The sequence below is a fragment of the Lepidochelys kempii genome, chromosome 7, assembly GCF_965140265.1.
Source record: "Lepidochelys kempii isolate rLepKem1 chromosome 7, rLepKem1.hap2, whole genome shotgun sequence".
NCBI classification, from domain to species: domain Eukaryota; kingdom Metazoa; phylum Chordata; order Testudines; family Cheloniidae; genus Lepidochelys; species Lepidochelys kempii.
Genome location: NC_133262.1, coordinates 44,800,389 through 44,817,778, shown reverse-complemented (window position 1 = coordinate 44,817,778; position 17,390 = coordinate 44,800,389). Strand labels below are relative to the sequence as shown.

General features: G+C 48.2%; 1 protein-coding gene across 2 annotated transcripts in view; it reads left to right on the top strand.

Annotated features, from left to right (window-relative positions):
• Positions 1-17,390, top strand: part of TWF2 (twinfilin actin binding protein 2) — a 73,779-nt gene that overhangs the window by 31,420 nt on the left and 24,969 nt on the right. Inside the window, exons 3-4 of one of the 2 annotated variants that reach the window (XM_073352468.1) lie at positions 13,165-13,343; positions 15,859-15,954. In XM_073352468.1, coding sequence (XP_073208569.1) covers positions 13,165-13,343; positions 15,859-15,954 — 275 coding nt within the window. The remainder of the gene's footprint in view (positions 1-13,164; positions 13,344-15,858; positions 15,955-17,390) is intronic. The other variant, XM_073352469.1, reaches the window with a different exon arrangement.

Here is a 17,390-nt window from a genome sequence, read left to right as displayed (position 1 = left end):
ATGTCCCATGGGCCACAGCTGTGTGCTGATTAGGCCGCAAGTAGCCTGCAGATTGAGAGCTACTGGGCTAGATGGAAGATGCTGAGACACTTCCTGGTTTTATGAAAGTTAATTTTATTGCAAAGCATTTTTGTATCCATGTAGGTTCTGCTTGGATTGCTTCTAGGTGTTAGGCAGAGTGGATTTCTACCAAAGTCTTACACTGACACCAGCTGTCCTGTTCGGGGTATAATAATACTTAGTTTCAGAGTGGTAGCCGTGTTAGTCGGTATCAGCAAAAAGAACAAGGAGTACTTGTGGCACCTTAGAGACTAACAAATTTATTTGGGCATAAGCTTTCGTGGGCTAAACCCCCCTTCATCAGATGCATGCAGTGGGAAAATACAGTAGGAAGATTATATACATACATCTTCCTACTGTATTTTACACTGCATGCATCTGATGAAGGGGGGTTTAGCCCACGAAAGTTTATGCCCAAATAAATTTGTTAGTCTCTAAGGTGCCACAAGTACTCCTTGTTCTTTTTAATAGTACTTAGTGTTTGCCTGGAACTTCTCGTCTTCAAAAAGTGTCCAGCACCCTGTGCAGTAGGTAGGTTTAAGTTAGCCACTCACCACAGTAGCTCTCTGCACAGCAGTATTGGGTAACACTAGTAATGCCCCAAAGAGCTCTCTACTCCCTGCCTCTTAGACAATTCTATGCTTTTTTGGAAACGGGGAGTTTGAGGCAGAGAGATTGTGATTTGCCCAAGGTCTCTGTCAGATCCAGGGTTAGAGTTTGGGAGTCCCTGCGTCCTGGGCCTTTGCTTGGAACACCAGGCAGGATGGCTCCAGAGACTGTTGTGAGACTTATGACTTCTCTTTATAGTGTTCTCCTGCCACTGTTCTGAGGTCTGTCTGTCCTCCTGCAGAACAGCAGGCCAGCTCAGTATGCAGGAGACTGAAGCTGTGGACAGTCTGCCTTTTAAGGTAATTAAAAGTGAAGCAGTCTGCTAATGGCTGTTCTGTGAGCAAACCTAAAAGGGGTCAGGAAGCAAAGCACTCTCCCAAATGTAAATAGCATGCTGTGTAATGGATTAGGCTTTCAGAAAAATGCCTAGCCTGTGCAAACCTCTCCCCAGTTGAGTCATTCAGTAGTTGGGGGTGGTTGAGGAGGCATCTTTATTTATTATTTCTCACATCTCCACAGACCCTGGACTTTAAGCTTGGCACGGTTCAATTCCATCCCAGCTGTCTCTCCTGTTCTTGTTCCATCTGCCTTCTAGCTCCATTGCAGTGCTGCTTGATCAAAGTTTTATCGTTCCCCAGAGCCTGATCTGTTGGAAGTTGAAATCTTTCTGAATGTTGCACTGCTCCATTTGAACAGTCACTGGTGATGTATTTTAAGAGCTGTCCCTGCAGAAATGGTTGGCCAAAATAACAGAATCCTTGTCACTAGAGACCAGCCATAGCAAATGACAAGCCCAAGGAAGCAGGACTAGGGAAGGAAATCCGGGGATGAGCTTGTGCGTGAAGCAGTGGGGAGCATGTGAAGTTGAGAAGTGAGCGTTGCGGGATGGAAGCAAGTGGTGGTGAAGGCAGTGGGCAAAGGGAGAACCCTCCTCTCCCCCAGGGAAAACCCTGGCATGTTTTTTAAGGAAGCAAAGTTTATTTTACTTGTGTGGTCTAGAAGCACCACTTGGTACAGTCATGACCGTTAGTAGTCGTTGAATACAGAACTCCAGCGCACGCTAACAGTAGGAAAACTAGGAGGAAGCCAGGACAATAGAGGAAGTCTCGCTAGGTATGAAATGACAGGGGGTCAGTCTCCTGTTTCTTTTTAGAATAGATGCATTGACTGCAAAACTCACTCTAGCCTTGAAATCAGACAAACCTGTGACCCTGACAGAAATTCAAGCTGACTTTCAGTTCCTGCTCATGGAGGTTCCTTGGTTCTGGTGTCGATGCTGTTGTCCAGGGAGAAAAGAAACAGAATTTCCAGCCTACTTGAGATCTGGACCTGGAGGTTCTGGACAAAAACGCTAAGGGATCCAGGTTGTTTTAAGCTCTGTGTTTTTGAAGTTGATTCTTAAGGAACTCCAAGTAAATCAGCATCGCCACAGAATGAACTGGAACGTGCGTGAGATCGCAGGAGATACAGCAGATGAGGCAAAGCAACTGTCAGCCACTCATGTATCCCAGCTGGAGGAATCCATTGTGCCTTATTACTTTAGCCTTTGTGGGAGCACATGTCCCCCCTCCCACTCCCCCAGTTTTTATTTTTAAATACTTTGTCTATCCCTTTACCTGCATGCCAGCCAGTAGGGCAGCAGGTCACTGCTATCCCTGCCGAATTCTGTGCCTATCCTTCCAAGGGTTAAAATGCTTAATATCAGTTTCCCCCCAATCCAAGATGCAAGTAATTGTAGCAAGAGGATGCATAATGAGGCTTTAACTCTGAACTTACGCTGAGAGAGTCAGAGGTATTGCCTAAAGCAGGGGTTGGCAACTTTTCAGAAGTGGTGTGCTGAGTCTTCATTTAGTCACTCTAATTTAAGGTTTCAAATGCCAGTAATACATTTTAACATTTTTAGAAGGTCTCTTTCTATAAGTTTATAATATACATGCAACAATAGTTTAGTTATAAAGTAAATAAGGTTTTTAAAATTAAATTAAAATGCAGAGCCCCTCGGACCGGTGGCCAGGACCCGGGCAGTGTGAGTGCTACTGAAAATCAGCACATGTGCCACAGGTTGCCTACCCGTGGCCTAAAGCTAAGTGGCTTGTTCCTCTCCATCCACAGCTACCGCAGTGCAGCTCTCTTGCCTGGGTGCAGACAGACTAGCTCATGCTCGGTGACTTGGGGGGAAGGAGTGATCAACATTTAAGCAGCCAGACTCTGTTCCTAGGGCCAGGAACGATGTGTGAGAGGAATGTGCTGTGCTGGAGTGGTGTGAGTCAGCACCCAGTGATACGTGGCAAAGCCGCTGCTGCTCAGCTGTGTAAAATGTTAACAAATGGCTGCTTCCCAGGTTAGGACACCTGCAGAGATCTCTGCTCTGCCAGGGGACATTGGTGGTTCCTCACGGTAATTGAATGATGGGTTAATTTTCTATCTCTAATTCCTCTTGCTTCATGGAACCTGCTCGCCAGAGTCCAGTGCAGGATTGCTCTCAGGCACATCATCTTGCTTATCCAGTCTAGTTTTAAATGTTACAAACCACATAAAGAGACATCTGCCTGGTTTTCCCTGTGGGGCCCCAGATTTTCATTTCAACGTGTGAAATGTTTGTTCAAGTCACATGGCTCCAGTGATAGAAAGTGGGAGTACATCCATGTAGCTAGGATGTGTTTTGGAACTCAGTTCCTCAGTGGAAACAGGCTGAGGTGTGCTGATGGGTATTGTTGGGGAAGCCTGGGGGGCAACCTGTGTGTAGACTAGAAGTGGAAAGTGCATGATAAATGTGGGCTGACTGCCAGGTAGAGCTCTTTAACTGCTTTGGTCCAAATTGCCTTTTTGTGGTAGTAACATGAGCTTTATGTTCCCTGGGAGCAAACAATGCTGTGGAGCATCACAGCGAAGGCACTGAATGTTTGGGAGTGAAAAGGCAAAAGGAACGGTGAATGTACACATGACCAGAACTGTTCTGCTTAGTCTTCACCTGCACAACTTCTCTTCCATTCACAGCACGCAGTTACTGGACAGAAAAACCCTCCGCTCTCTGAACTATGCATGTCTTGCATAAGGCAGAAGCTGGCATTAATGGCACCGGGGGGTGGTGGGGAGAGTGTACTTCGGCATCTTGTCTAAATGTTTCTTGACCCTAACAAATGTGCCGACAAGTGTCCTGGTTTTATTTTTTTTAATGCCATGGGCTTCCACTGCTTCCCTGGGGTTTACTGGCAACCCACAAGTTACTCCTGTTGTCTGAAGTTTTTCCTGACCTTCACCTGCTCCACTGCCCCAGTCCCATTTGGTTTCTTCCCTCCCAGCTATAACCCGTTGTTTACAGAGGTGAGAACAGGGTATTTCACTACTGTTTAGTATTTTGTTAATAATAGGGTTGCCAACCCTCTGGGATTGGCCTGGAGTCTCCCAGTGACTATTGAAAGCAATCTGGGAGACTTTAATAGGATATTTTAAGAAAATGACATTGTCGGGGGGGGGGGGGGGGGGAAGAAATCTCCTGGAATAACTTGAGTCAGAGTTGGCAACCCTAGTTAATACCCACCTAATGGCTTCCATTTCTCCAGGCAAGGCTCTAGTAGCGAACATTGTACTGAGGGGATGAGGTTCATCCTCTCTGTAAGAATCAGCGCAATTAATTGCCTGCCTTTGCCAAGCCACGTGCCCAGAGTGGAGCCACACAACCTTTAGCTCAATAGCAGAGCTTTTCTGTAGCTAGGGGTTGGAAAGAAGGAGATGGGGAGCTGCCAGTCTGGGAGGTGGAAGGAGCTATTTAAGTCTGAGGCCCAGTGAGTCACGAAATCATGCAGTGTCCCAGCCCTAAGAGTCAGCTCTCATTTTTTGATCTAGTTTTGTGCTTCTCTCTCTTTAGTCTGGAGTAATCTTAAGAGAAGAAGAAAGCTTTTAAAGCTGAGAAAGGAACAAAGATGATAGTATGGATTTGCATGGCAAATCATCACATTAGTTAGGGTACTAATTGAAGGAAGCATGGTAAATAGCGGAAGATAAGTGATGCATCAGACTGCAGCAGTGGTACAGACTCTTGCAGCAGCAGCAAAGACGAACTGGCACAGCAGAGACTGAAATTAGCATGAGCATTGTTAAAACATCAAAGCAGAGAGAGAGAGAGAGTTTAAAGGAAACTGAGGTTTCTGTCAACAGTCACACCTAGGGACTAATCTGATCAAATGTGCAGATGCTCCTCAAATGCATCTCTCTGGTTGCTTGCATGCAAAGTGACTTGATTTACATACCTATTTGTGACAGTTGTGCAATGCACATTGGGTAGATGGTTGCATGTGCAGAATTTAGAAAATCACACCTACCGTTGGTTAATTTTGCAAAGAAATTTAAAATGCTGCCCTAGCAGGTGATTATTTATTCTAGGCCATTTCAGGTTGATGAGTTAATCTCTCCTTTTCCTCCTAAAATAGTTCACCAGAGCAACACCTGCAGAATAAACAGTTTAATAGTAAGTGCGGTAGCTACTTGCTGATCAGTGACGTAAGGATTGATACTTTTTTTAAATACATTTCCGATGCCGATCTTGTGCATCTCAGGCCTATATGTTGTGCTAGTTTGAAGCTAAAATACACCAAAGAAAATCACTTATTGGTTTACCAGTTTTTCTGTCTGTTTCAACAGCTTGTTTAAATGCTCACTGGCAATTCCTAAAGGTGAGACAAGGATCAGGGACAGCATGACTTCTGAATAGCTGGAAGTCAGTGCCATCTTGTTTTCCCCAAAAATCCATCCAGTAGAAACAAGGATTAATAGAAACAGAGGGTGAGATATTAGGAAATGCTCAGCATCCACGTAGCTCTGCTGCCCTGGAAGTCGAGGGGAGTTTTACCATTGACTTCAATGGGAGCAAAGTTAGGCCAATGCTGAGCACTCTAGAGAATTGCACCTGAAATGTCTTCTCTTATTGACACTGGCAATCGTGTATTGGTGAGATCAGGGCTCCTACGGAAACTGACTTGTAATGCACTGTTCTCCCTGACCAGATTTTCTGTGGTTTAGTTTCCTTTCAAGCCTGGAAATGCCCATGTTTGTTTGAAAGGTGCCTTGGAGGGTGTGGAAGCCCTGGGAATGGCTCCATGTCAGCTTCTTCTTCAGGATTATGTGTCTACTCCCTAAACACTTGGAGCTTCAGGCTAGTCTGTGCTACATCTGTAACCGCACCAGGGGATTCAATTCCAACACTGTTGTCCCCTGCCCAGTTACTGAATGGTGAAAGTGGCCGTGTAGATGGGACTGAGGTGTCCCTGGAATCAGAAGTCTATCATTAAGTCCCAACCACTCTACAACTTCTAATCGTGTTCCTGCCTGTTCGTGCTTGCAGAGCCAGCAGGGCCTCACTTGACTGATGGAGCTACCTGTCCAGAGAGGTGGTCTGCAAATGAAAGGGGAAAAATTGCCCCATGCAACCTATTTTTCTGGTGAGAGAAAGGCAGACAAGGCATCCTACATACTCAGTCCCCACCACAGCCCTCTGACTCTTGAGCTGCCCAGTGGGTGTCTGTCCCTTCACCTCTGTGCATCTGGAGTTTGGAGGTGCTCCCTGTAACCCAAATGGCAGGTGCCTCTTGTCTGCTGTAACCATCCTGTAGGTAAGGGCAGATGTGACAGAGGTGAAAGGACAAGGAGGGAGGGAGAAGGTTGGAACAAACAGCCAATCAGCACCTGGCAGAGAGAGTTCTGTGACTGTCCAGAGGACCTTGCTTTGGCGGCTGCTTCTCCTACTGGCTGCAGTCTCTGGCCTCACTTCAGGTTCCCTCACTACCCAGACTGGCTGCATTCCTGAAAATCATGGGCCTGACTCCCATAGATTTCAGTGGGCCCTGGATCAGGCTCTGTGACGGGATGGTCTTTAGCCTGAGACACATACAGCACACTGGCTAGCACTGGTGATCTTCTGTGTCTGATCTATTCTCATGTGCCCAGGTAGTTTTCTTGGTTGCTGTTACAGGGTGTGAGTGCTGTCAGTACTTGTGCTTGTCTTCTTTGCCTGAGGCTGTGGCCGGCTGCTGTTGGAAGAGAGCCCTTCATCTCATGGTGACCAAGGGATGGCCTGATCCCTTCCTCTTCAGCATTTTCAATCTCTGCATTCTCCTTCTGAGTTAATGCAAAATTTTTCAGAATATTTGGCATCTCCTCCTGGAGCCAGCAGAAGTAGTCAAAGGGACACTGTTCAATTGAAAAACCACCTTCCCAGCTGAAAGTTCTGTACCCAAGACCGCTATAACAGAAGGGGATTCTTTAGGCTTGTGTGTTTGCCAGTCCTTTTGTGTATCGTTCATTTCGCTGGTGATGCTTACTTGCACACTCTCTCCTGCGCTAGTGTCATGACCTTGCTCTTTTGCGCTGCTCCTTGGAAATTCACAGGCATGCTGGGCCCCCGTCGCTATAAAATTCACATCAACAATTGCTGCAGAGCTGAAATGGAGGAGGTTGAGAGTATATTGACCTGCTTTTCAGTCCCTTCCAAAGGAGCAGAAAGCCCCTTAGGACATCTAAAAATGGAACTTGAAACAATATTTAAAATTTTAGCACCTAAATGGGCCAAATCTGAATTTTTATTTTTTAATGGACTAACTTCCATTGATTTGAATTTGGCAGTGGCTCTCTGTCCTGTGCTTGCTTATGGTTTCTGTTCCCTGCTGTATCTTCCTGGTTGCCTGACTTGGCATCCAGAATTGTTCTCCCCTTTGTTAGGATCTGTATTGGTGTAACCAGTAAAATCCATCCACTCCTGACAGAGTGATGGGGTGCACTTGCAGGTTTTATTTAATTTGACTCTAAAATAGACAACACAATTATGAAGCAAACTCTCTCAAATGGAGAAAAACTGTAAAACTTAAAGGGTAGGACCTTCTTCAACTCCAAACACTCCCTTCTTCTTCACCCAGTCCCCAGTCATCAGCACCTCACCTTTAAGGGTGATACAGGTGAGTCTGGCAGCATGTTCTGATGCTTCCCTGATCCAGGTTCTAGCAGAGCAAGGTAAAGGAAACAAATTCCAAAGCCAGGACCCCTCTCTGAGAACCTCCTGCTACTGGACCCCTCCCCCCTCCACTCCCCTCATTTATGCAAGTAAAGGGGAGCTGTGTTAACACAAGAACCTGGTTACCTGAGGATAGAAACAGTTGCTCCAATAGATAAGTCTGCATCTGAAACGTGATCCCTCTATCTAGTACTGTTGATAGCTGTCTACTTTGTAGCTGTAGGGAAAAATGTACTTTACAGACTTAAGGGGTGAGTGTGTGTGTGTGAGAGAAGGTAGGTCACGTCCGGTGACCCTGGGTGTTTTAGCTGCACAGAGCGCGAAGGGATCGATTGGGAGGAAGGAACCAAACAGCCTGGGGGCAGGACGAAGTGGGAACTGCGCGTGTCTGTCACTAGGACGAAGGGTGTTGACACCCAGGAGGGGTGTTGAGGTAGCAGAATGAAGTTAAGTGAAGGTTGAATATCAGAGAGGATATAATGGGGGAGCTCTGCTGGACTGAGGAATAGTCTCCTGGAGGAGATGATGGGACTGGACATTGAGTCATTCACCATGAGGCTGGACAAAGCACTTAATGGTACGTTGCTGTGGTGAACAATCCTGCGTCGACAGAAGGGAGTGGGTGAATGGATAGGTGTCCTAATAGTTCTCCCCAGTCTGACTTCTTTATTGCTGTCTTGCAGTGTAGTGCCTTTCCCCGAGGAAGTGTTCAGCTCTCCTGAGATCTCCCCACTGATCTGCCAGCTGGGAACAAACAGGTTGAGTTGCGATGACTGCAACTGCAGCGAAATAGATTGTGTGTGTGTGTGTGTGTGTGAGATTGATTCAGCTGTGGTGGAGAGCGGTTAGAGGATGTCCTGGTACCAGAGACGTGGATGATGAGGGTAAAGACTGAAGAACACGCATGCCTGCCCCCTGCAAGCAAAGGAAATCTGTGGGAATCTGCCACCTGACCTTACAGATCACATGAACCCTGCTGGAAAAGTCCAGCAGAGCTGATTGCAAACCTGAAAGCTTCCTTTTCCTGATTGGAAGCAAGAGAAAACTATACTGTGAGCACTTTTGTTTTGAATCAAGTGATGTATTGGAGATGGGCTGACGGTCAGTGGAAGTGGGCCAAGCTGCAGGGGTAATTGTCCACTTAATGAAAAGGAGGACTTGTGGTACCTTAGACTAACCAATTTATTTGAGCATAAGCTTTCGTGAGCTACAGCTCACTTCTGACCGATGAAGTGAGCTGTAGCTCACGAAAGCTTATGCTCAAATAAATTGGTTAGTCTCTAAGGTGCCACAAGTCCTCCTTTTCTTTTTGCGGATACAGACTAACACGGCTGCTACTCTGAAACCTGCCCACTTAATAGTCTCTCCCTCACCTGCACGCACATGCATTATCAGTGCTGTGGCATGGTGCCACTTGTAACTTACTGAGAGTCCAGGACTGCTAAACTCATAGGCAAAGGGGTACGTAGTTGCACAACTGCAGTTTTGCAGTTTGTGTGCAGAAATTATTCACATGTGTATAAATGGCTCTGGAAATCTGGACCTAGTTTTTCTGAGGTGCGTGGTAGAAACGGAATACATTTTTGGTGGATTTGAATTCCTGTGATTTCAGGAGCAAAACCATAATTGCTAGGTCCCTTGGAGTGTCAAGTGCAGTGGATGTGTGGGATAGGGTTATATGCCGGAGGATGCAGCTGTGATGAGGGTAGGTGGAAATTAGGGCTGTATGAAACCTCTATTTATCCTCCGACCCAGTCCTGCTGAGTTTGACATTGCCCATGTGGGGGCTGGGTGTTTGTACAGTGGTGCAGGGAGTGTGCGGGGGGGGGGGGAAGCGCAATCCCTACACAAACAGACTTTAACCATTGCTTTAGATAGGGCATCTTCAAAAGTTGTGGGAGCCTGGGGGCTCCTGCTCATCCTCCTGGACTGGGTGGCCCCTTCTGTGGGTTTGTTCTTCAATCCAACAGGCTCATCCACATGCCACCTGGTGTAGGCCACTGCCTCCCAAACCCCTACATGGAGAGGCACCCCACAATTGCTCAAGCAATAGCTCAGGAGCACACTCAGGTCCCCTGGCAGCAATGCACCAGAATCCCTAGAGGGTGTCCCATCAGTTCTGAAACCAGGGATGAGGAGGCACTTCTGGGTGGACCCAGAGCGTGTTCCCCTCACCAGCTACCCTTGTGTGCAGGAGGTGCACTCCTCCTCCTTCTTCCTCAGTGGCTTCCTGAAGATCCTCCTGGGGAATCCCAAAACACAGGGGAGATGCCTGTGGCCATGTGTTTTCCCACCCCACGGGATATCAATGGTGGTTGTTTGGGAAAGGTAGCGCCGTAAGAATATTAGGGGCAGAGCAGGTAGGCTGCTCTTCCTGGAGCTCTGTGTTCATCCAGCTTCCTAATAACCCTGCAGAGGCTGCTTTGCTTTCAGCTTCTGGGAAACCTAAGTCTCCAGGGTTATCACAGCACGAGTGGGAACCTTACAAACCCCTGTCACGTCACTAAGCCCTGGGTGAAGGAGCAGTGGAAATCCTCTGCTGGCTCGAGATTCCCATTGAAACCAATGGGAACTATCCTGGGATGTGGCAAGAAGCCAGAAAAGACAGACAGACAAACTGTTTGTGGCCTCTCTTGGAAGGCTGGATGTGAGAAGTACAAATTGCAGGCTCTGTGCTCCCGTTTGCACGCTGGCTCACCACCCGTTGGTACCCTGCACTTAGCGGACTGTGTTTAGCCACGAGCATGTCGTTTGTTTTGGAACACAAGGCTCCTCGACATGTGAGTCTGATGGGGTGGGTTGGGTCTAGGGACTGGACGAATGCAGCTTTCCAGGCAAGACTCCTCTGCCCCTTGGGGCCACTGTGGCCCTGAGAAGACAGTTTCTGCTTTCTTTGCACACACTGTATTGTTACACACTGACAGCGTCACCTCTCTCCAGGGATGGCTGCAGGGCTCAGGAATGCTCTCTAGCTGCATGTGAGCTCTTTCCCGAAGGGCTCTGGCTGGGGCTGTTTGCTGAAGACCTGCTGCTTTGGAAGGCCCTAGTGGGGTCTGACTTGGAGGTACTACATGAAAGGTGATCTGTGGGTCCCACCCTGCCTTTCTCCACAGCACCTCTCCTCAATCCGTGCCTTGCTCATATGAAGATGTCGTCATGCTCTGAGCACGGGGGACAGTGTGTTCCTGCACACCCCAACCCTTCCTTTACACAAATTCCCCAGACTCCACTACCTGCCCCCAGCATGGCCCCCTGCTCACCCTCCTTGCAACACGGCAGAAGGGTGTTTGACTGGGGAAGGGAAACCCCAGTTCTATGAGCTAGCATCTCGTTGGCTCTTACTCCTGAATGGTGCCTTGCCCTGCTCCTCCTCCCCTGCATGCTCAGTACTTTCCTTTCCAGGCATGTTCGACACCTTTTGCGTGGCTTGGCATCAGCCTTGACAAGCTCGGCAGGAAGAGGAGGCGCAGGGTATTGCCCTGCGTGGCACCATAGTGCCATCAAAATGGTGTCAGCGAGATGTGCCCATAACTTCCCTTCTCCCTAGATGGTAGAATGCGTGCTTGGACCAAACCACAGCAGCAGGCTACGGGCAGGAAGCGGCTGATGTTGGCAGTCATATTTCAGTGGTGGTTTCTCTCCCCTTTTTGCATCACAGGGGAAACTGAGGTTTCCGGAAACGGCCCCAAACGCTTTGCTGCCTTCCCCTGTCACTGCTGTAGTTCAGCTGAAAGCCTAGGGACCAGACCAGTGACCACTGGGGAGGGGTGGGGAACCTTAGCCTGACCAGGAGCGGGGATAGCGGGCAGGGAGGGTTCCGGGTGGCTGTGGGGAGAGGGAAGCTATCCACATGCATTTGATCAAAGTCTGCAGAGCTGGGGAATGCTGGTAGCAGCGCTGGTAGCATCTCCTGTGAGAGCCTCACTCACCAGGTCTGCCAGGGAGGCTGTATGGGTATGAGGAGTGGCTGGAAGACAGGAGATTCCAGGGGAGCTCAGCTGAGCAGGGGATTCCAGCCAGCTTTTGGGACTCCTGGAAATCAACTGCTCTGCAGTGTGGAGAAGCAGCTGGTGGGATTGCTGACAGATCAGTTCCTCGCTGCAGGCAGTGGCTGAGTGACTCCTGTAGCTGTGAAGAGTTAAGTTGTGTTGGTTTGTGCTGGCCACACACCCACAGTGGCTATAGTGGGGCTGTGGTGTCCTAGCCTCTCCACCCTCCCTGAGTAGCTGGCACCTGCCCGTGTGCCCACTCCTCAGCCCTGGTGGTTGCAGCTTCTCCCACTTGTCTTCCTCCCCGTAACTCCTGCTTTAATGTGCACTCATTGAGAGACTGGGTGAGGCTGTATCTCGCTGTGGGGAAGGTCTCTGGAGGAGGCAGCCACCCAGCACATTTCAGCACAGCAGACTCCATTGAATGCAGAAAGCAATGCGGAGCAGTTGCCATTTGGATTAATTAAAACCTGAGCATGTTGGTGCCTCTTCTAATACAACAGGTAACTTCATCCAGCTGTTTAGAGCTGCAACTCCTGAGCCCTGCTCTCCTGATATGGGAGAAGCTTCATATTCCAGTGTTAATTTTGTGTTCAGAAATCATGGTATGGGGTAGACCAAGCCCCTTTGCAATCCCATGTAACCTTTCTCCTTCCCTTTTCCTCCTACTGGCTGGGACTTTTGAAACATCTGCACATGTTTATGGGGGTGATATTGTGCACTCCGCTCCCCGAGAGGCTCTGAGAGTGCGCGGTCAGCCCACACATTAATGCACGTAAGGGAATAGCATCTGGATTGCTTTGCACAAGCTCTCTCAGATAGAGCAGAGAATAGGGCTGCAGCATCTGAGCTCTCAGGAGTGCAAGGCATTAGAGCAGGGGTCTCAAACTCAAATGACCACAAGGGCCACATGAGGATTAGTGCATTGGCCCAAGGGCCGCATCACTGACAACACCCCCTACTCGCTGCCCCCCCCCAGCCCGACCCTCACTCCACCCCTTCCATCAGGCCCTGCCCCGCCTCTTCCAACCCCTTCCCCTAAGTCCCCCCCCCCGCCCCCGGGGGTGCAGGAGGGGTTCTGGGTGTGGGCTCCGGGGTGGCAGTGGTGTGCACCGGGGCCAGGGCAGGCTCCCTGCCTGCCTGCCCTGCGCCGCTCTGCTCTGGGAAGCGGCCAGAACCATGTCCCTGCAGCCCGGGGAGGGGGGGGCAGTGAGGGCACAGGGCTTTGTGCGCTGCCTTGCCGCTCCTCCAGGTACCCCGGCCACAGGGACGTTGTGCTGGAGCGGGAGTGGCGCAGGGCCATGGGGGGAGATCCGGCCTGCAGGCTGTAGTTTGCCCACCCCTGGCTTGGAGGTAGGCCGGGGGTGGGCTGCTTGGTGGGCTGCAGGAAATAGCTCTGTGGGCCACATGTTTGAGACCCCTGCATTGGAGCAATGAGTCATGCAGCCCTGTGGCCTGTGCTAACTTTTGCTTTGTAATTCATAGTTCTTCTCTTCCTTTCAGAGCAGCTAGTGCTGGGAGCCTACAAAGAATTGTCTCGCCATTGGGATAAAGACTATGACTCCTTTGTGCTGCCGCTGCTGGATGAACAACAGCCATGTTATATCCTCTACCGGCTGGACACCCAGAACGCACAGGGCTTTGAGTGGCTCTTCATCTCCTGGTCCCCTGACAATTCCCCCGTAAGCCTTTGGTCTCTCTAAATTCCTCTTTGCAGAGTTGTAATTTTCCTGGCACTTGCAGGAATGTTTGTGTATCTGTATTTAAGGGCTGATTATTGGAATTATTCAAAGGTTAGTGTATCACTTTCTGAAGACTCACTTAGCAGAGCTTATCATCTAACTTCCGTGTAGTGCTGGTTAGCCAGATGGATCCTAACATGCTTTGCAAATGCTCTGTTCTGTAGCATGCTTGTGTAATGCCGTGTGCAATCAGTTCTCCTCTGGGGGAAAGCTTGGCGACCGTTTAACAGACTCCCATAAACTACATGACAGATGCAGGTAAGGAGTGAATCCAGCCTGTAGGGAGAATTTAGGGAGTGGAATGTAATTATCCGTGAGGAAACTTGGCCAAGATTTAACACTCCTACTCTGGCAAAAAGTGCCACCGTGAGTGGTCAAGACCTGGGTTTTAGGTCTCATTTGTAAGCTGTTCCTGTCAGCAGTGTCCCCTTCCAGTTTGCCCAGGGGTTGATCCAGGACTGACTCTAGGGAAGAGAGCTATCTACAGAATCCTCTGGCCACCCAAGTCACGACTCAGCCCAACCCTGCTTTACTTGAGATCTGACATGTAACCGCATGCAGGCAGGGTTGACTCAGACTTCAAGGCCAGCAGGGACAATCATGAATTCATCTAGTCTGACCTCCTTCACGTTGCAGGGCCCAGAACCTAACCCATCCCCTCCTGTAACAGACCCCTACCCTCTGGCTGAGCTACTGAAGCCCTCAAATAATGATTTAAAGACTTCAAATTACAGATAATCCACCATTTACACTAGTTTAAACCTGCAAGTGACCCATGATCCACGCTGCAGAGGAAGGTGAGAAACCCACAGGATCTCTGCCAATCTGACCTGGGGGAAAATTCCTTCCTGACCCTAAATATGACAATCAGTTAGACCCTGAGCATGTGGGTCAGACTCCTTCTCCTGTACACTGTCTCCAATTATCAGCCTGTATTACTCTAACAACACACATCAAACACCACAAGAAAAAAACCTTAATTCTAGAGCCACAGTGACTCCTGGTGGCCAGTCAGGATATTAATGTTTGTACCTGATCCCGTTACACCTAACTTTTTTTTTTTTTTTGAAGCCCCAATCTCCCCATAAGAGAAGTGTTCTCATTCCCACTTTTCAGAGGAGGGAAAGTGACAGCTGGTGACTTAACCCAAGCTCAGCTCAAGTCAACAGTAGAGGATTAGAATGAAATAAGATTGCTCTGGGAGGCAGCGTGGTCTAGGGGATAGAGCACTTGGACGGTACCCGAGAGATATGGGATCTATCCCAGCTCTCCTGGCTGAACTTGGGCAAGTCACTTCGTCGCTCTGGGCCTCTGCTTCCCCATCAGTAAAATGGGGATAATGATGCTGACCTCCTTTTGTAAAGTGCTCTGATATCTACTGATGAAAAGAACAATCTAGAGGTTACGTGGTATTATTAAAGCTGTCACTGCTGTTGCCTGTGCTGGCTTGGCTCAGTTAATCAGACACTTTCCGCCAGACCTAAATTCATTACAGAACCCTTCTCCCCCAGGAGTGCCAGGATCCTCCTTCTGTTATCGCCACTGGCTGTTGAGTCAGGTTGTGCTTTGTGGTAAGGTGATTACTGGCTGCATTTAAGCCATTCTGGACTGTCCTGCTATCCAAAAATTCTTCTGCAATGGGGGCTACTGACTAACAGCAGGTTTTTGTGGTGGTGAGTTGGGGAGGGAAAGTCTGGTAAAGCAGTCTTATGTGGGATGGACAGTAATAGCTTATGGACAGAAGCAATCAAGAAGTTGGTTGTGATGGTGTGTGGGCGCATGGGGAGAAAGGCAATTTGCTTCTGGCTCTAGGTGGAAGACCAGAGGCAACCAAAATAGCCAGGAGAAATTATTCTCTGGAGTTAGACTTGGTAAGATTAGAAACCATGAGCTTTAATTAAAGCCACAGCTTTCTCCTGCTGCTTTAAAGTGGAATTTTAAACAGTGAGATCAATCAAATAAAGGATCCAGTTTAGAGGAGGACTGAAATCCAAACTGCAAGCTGCAATTTTGGAGCAAGTATTAGAAATGGCCTGTGTTTAGAGATTAGCCCTTTAAAGGTAGGGGAAACGCTTGTATGGCTTGTCATGCCAGTAAAGTTACTGAATTGGGTTGACTAGAATCTCGATGACATCTTGTCGGTCTCAGCTGTCATTACTAATTCTATAGCTGTGTGAAAATGAAACTGATAGGACAGTCTGAATATATCTTAGGACAGTGAATGTGACTGCATCGCCAGGATGGTGCAGTTAATAACAAATGCGGGTGGATTCCTGTTAATGAGAGGAGTTCTGTCTTCTCCGATGCCTTGTAGTATCACCAACAGTAGAAGTCTAGCACTGCAGCATCTGCAGAACTGATGCCCTTGAATTAGCAGAGAGCAGGAGCCCAGGCTCCGGTCCTGTTAACCTTTCTACCTCACTGAATAGATCTTGCTCCCTCTCTACTTGTCCAGGTTAGGCTGAAGATGCTGTATGCAGCGACCCGAGCAACAGTGAAAAAAGAATTTGGAGGAGGACACATAAAGGATGAGCTGTTTGGAACAGTTAAGGTATGGACAGCAAGCCCACAGCACCTTCTGGTTAACATCTGAGGGTCTGGCCACACCGCTGGAGCACTGTGGGGCGGACCTTTGCTGCAGCAATAAGGAGAGGTTTTGTCAATCCGCTCCCTTGAGGGGTGGTAGCTAGGTTGATGGCCTAGCTGGGTCTATACCTGGGACTTAGGTTGGTTTAACTGTGTCTCTTGGGTGTGAATTTTTCACACCTCTTAACAACTGTAGCTAGGTTGACCTTAGTTTTAGGTGTAGATCAGGCTTGATGCAATAACCAGTGCCAAAACTGCTTGGGATACCACACCTGGGGGTTAAAATATTCCTGGATCACTGCTAGGTTTTTCCCTCCTTTGTTACTGCTCTCTCTTTGTTTCTTTAGAGTCTCTTCATTCTTTTAAGGTTAAAGAGAGTGCCTGCAGGCGCTCTGTTCTTGAAGTGTCTGTGCACAAATGAGATTGACTGAGATCTTTGACCTTGACTGTTCAGCTCAGCAGCAGGTGCTGAGATTTGTGTGGGTCACTACCTTGGCAGCTGGGGAACAGGCTGCTTCCAGTCTGCTCACTCCGGGAGAGCTGGTTCCTTTAACCCCTTCACTGCCTTCAGGCTGCATCTTCATCCATTTAGGGTTATCCTGGCAATGTCCTTAGTCCTCCTTCTTTTTGAATGAAGAAATCATTTTATAAAATGATTAATCATATTGTCCCTTGGCACTAAGCAGGAGAGAAGGTTTCTTTTCTGCTAATCTAGTGAAACACCAAAGAAAACCTATTCTTACATTTATAGAAGAGATTGTGGGGTGGGAGGAGGAATGCACATGGTATTTTATAAAGTTGCTGTTTTAAATAAAAACTGCCACAAGGTGGCAGCTTGTCTCAATAAATGAAACCAGGTTGCTATAGTAAAACTTGTTTGCTAACTGCAGCCACCTGCGCTAATAGCTGCCACCCATATTGGTGCAACACAGCCCACATTTTTCTGACTTTCAGAGCATGCTCCAATGTAGGCTTATTTTTCAAGGCTTTTTTCCCCAAAGGGACGTGATGGGGGATGGGGCTCACTTTTTTGTGAGCTGGGAGTTTCTGAAATTGCTGGCATGATCCAGCCTGAATTCTGTGGGTCAGCTGTTTATGTGCCTAGAGCTTGGGATAAGTACCTGTTACAGATGGAAATAATCTAATATCTCCAGCTGCCACAGATTTGCTCAGGTCATAAACTGTGTTGCAATCGGGCAACTAGAAGGAGAAACCACTTCCAGATGGGGGATTATTTGAAATGTGGAGAAAGTTAGTTAAGATTTTGTTTAACTTCTAAAAAGACTTAGGGCTTGTCTGTGCTTGTAAACTTCAGTGAAGTAGCTATTCAGGAATAATTATTAATCATCATATTATTAATTATTCCAGAGTAACTGTTTTGGTAAGATTTCCTAGTGTAGA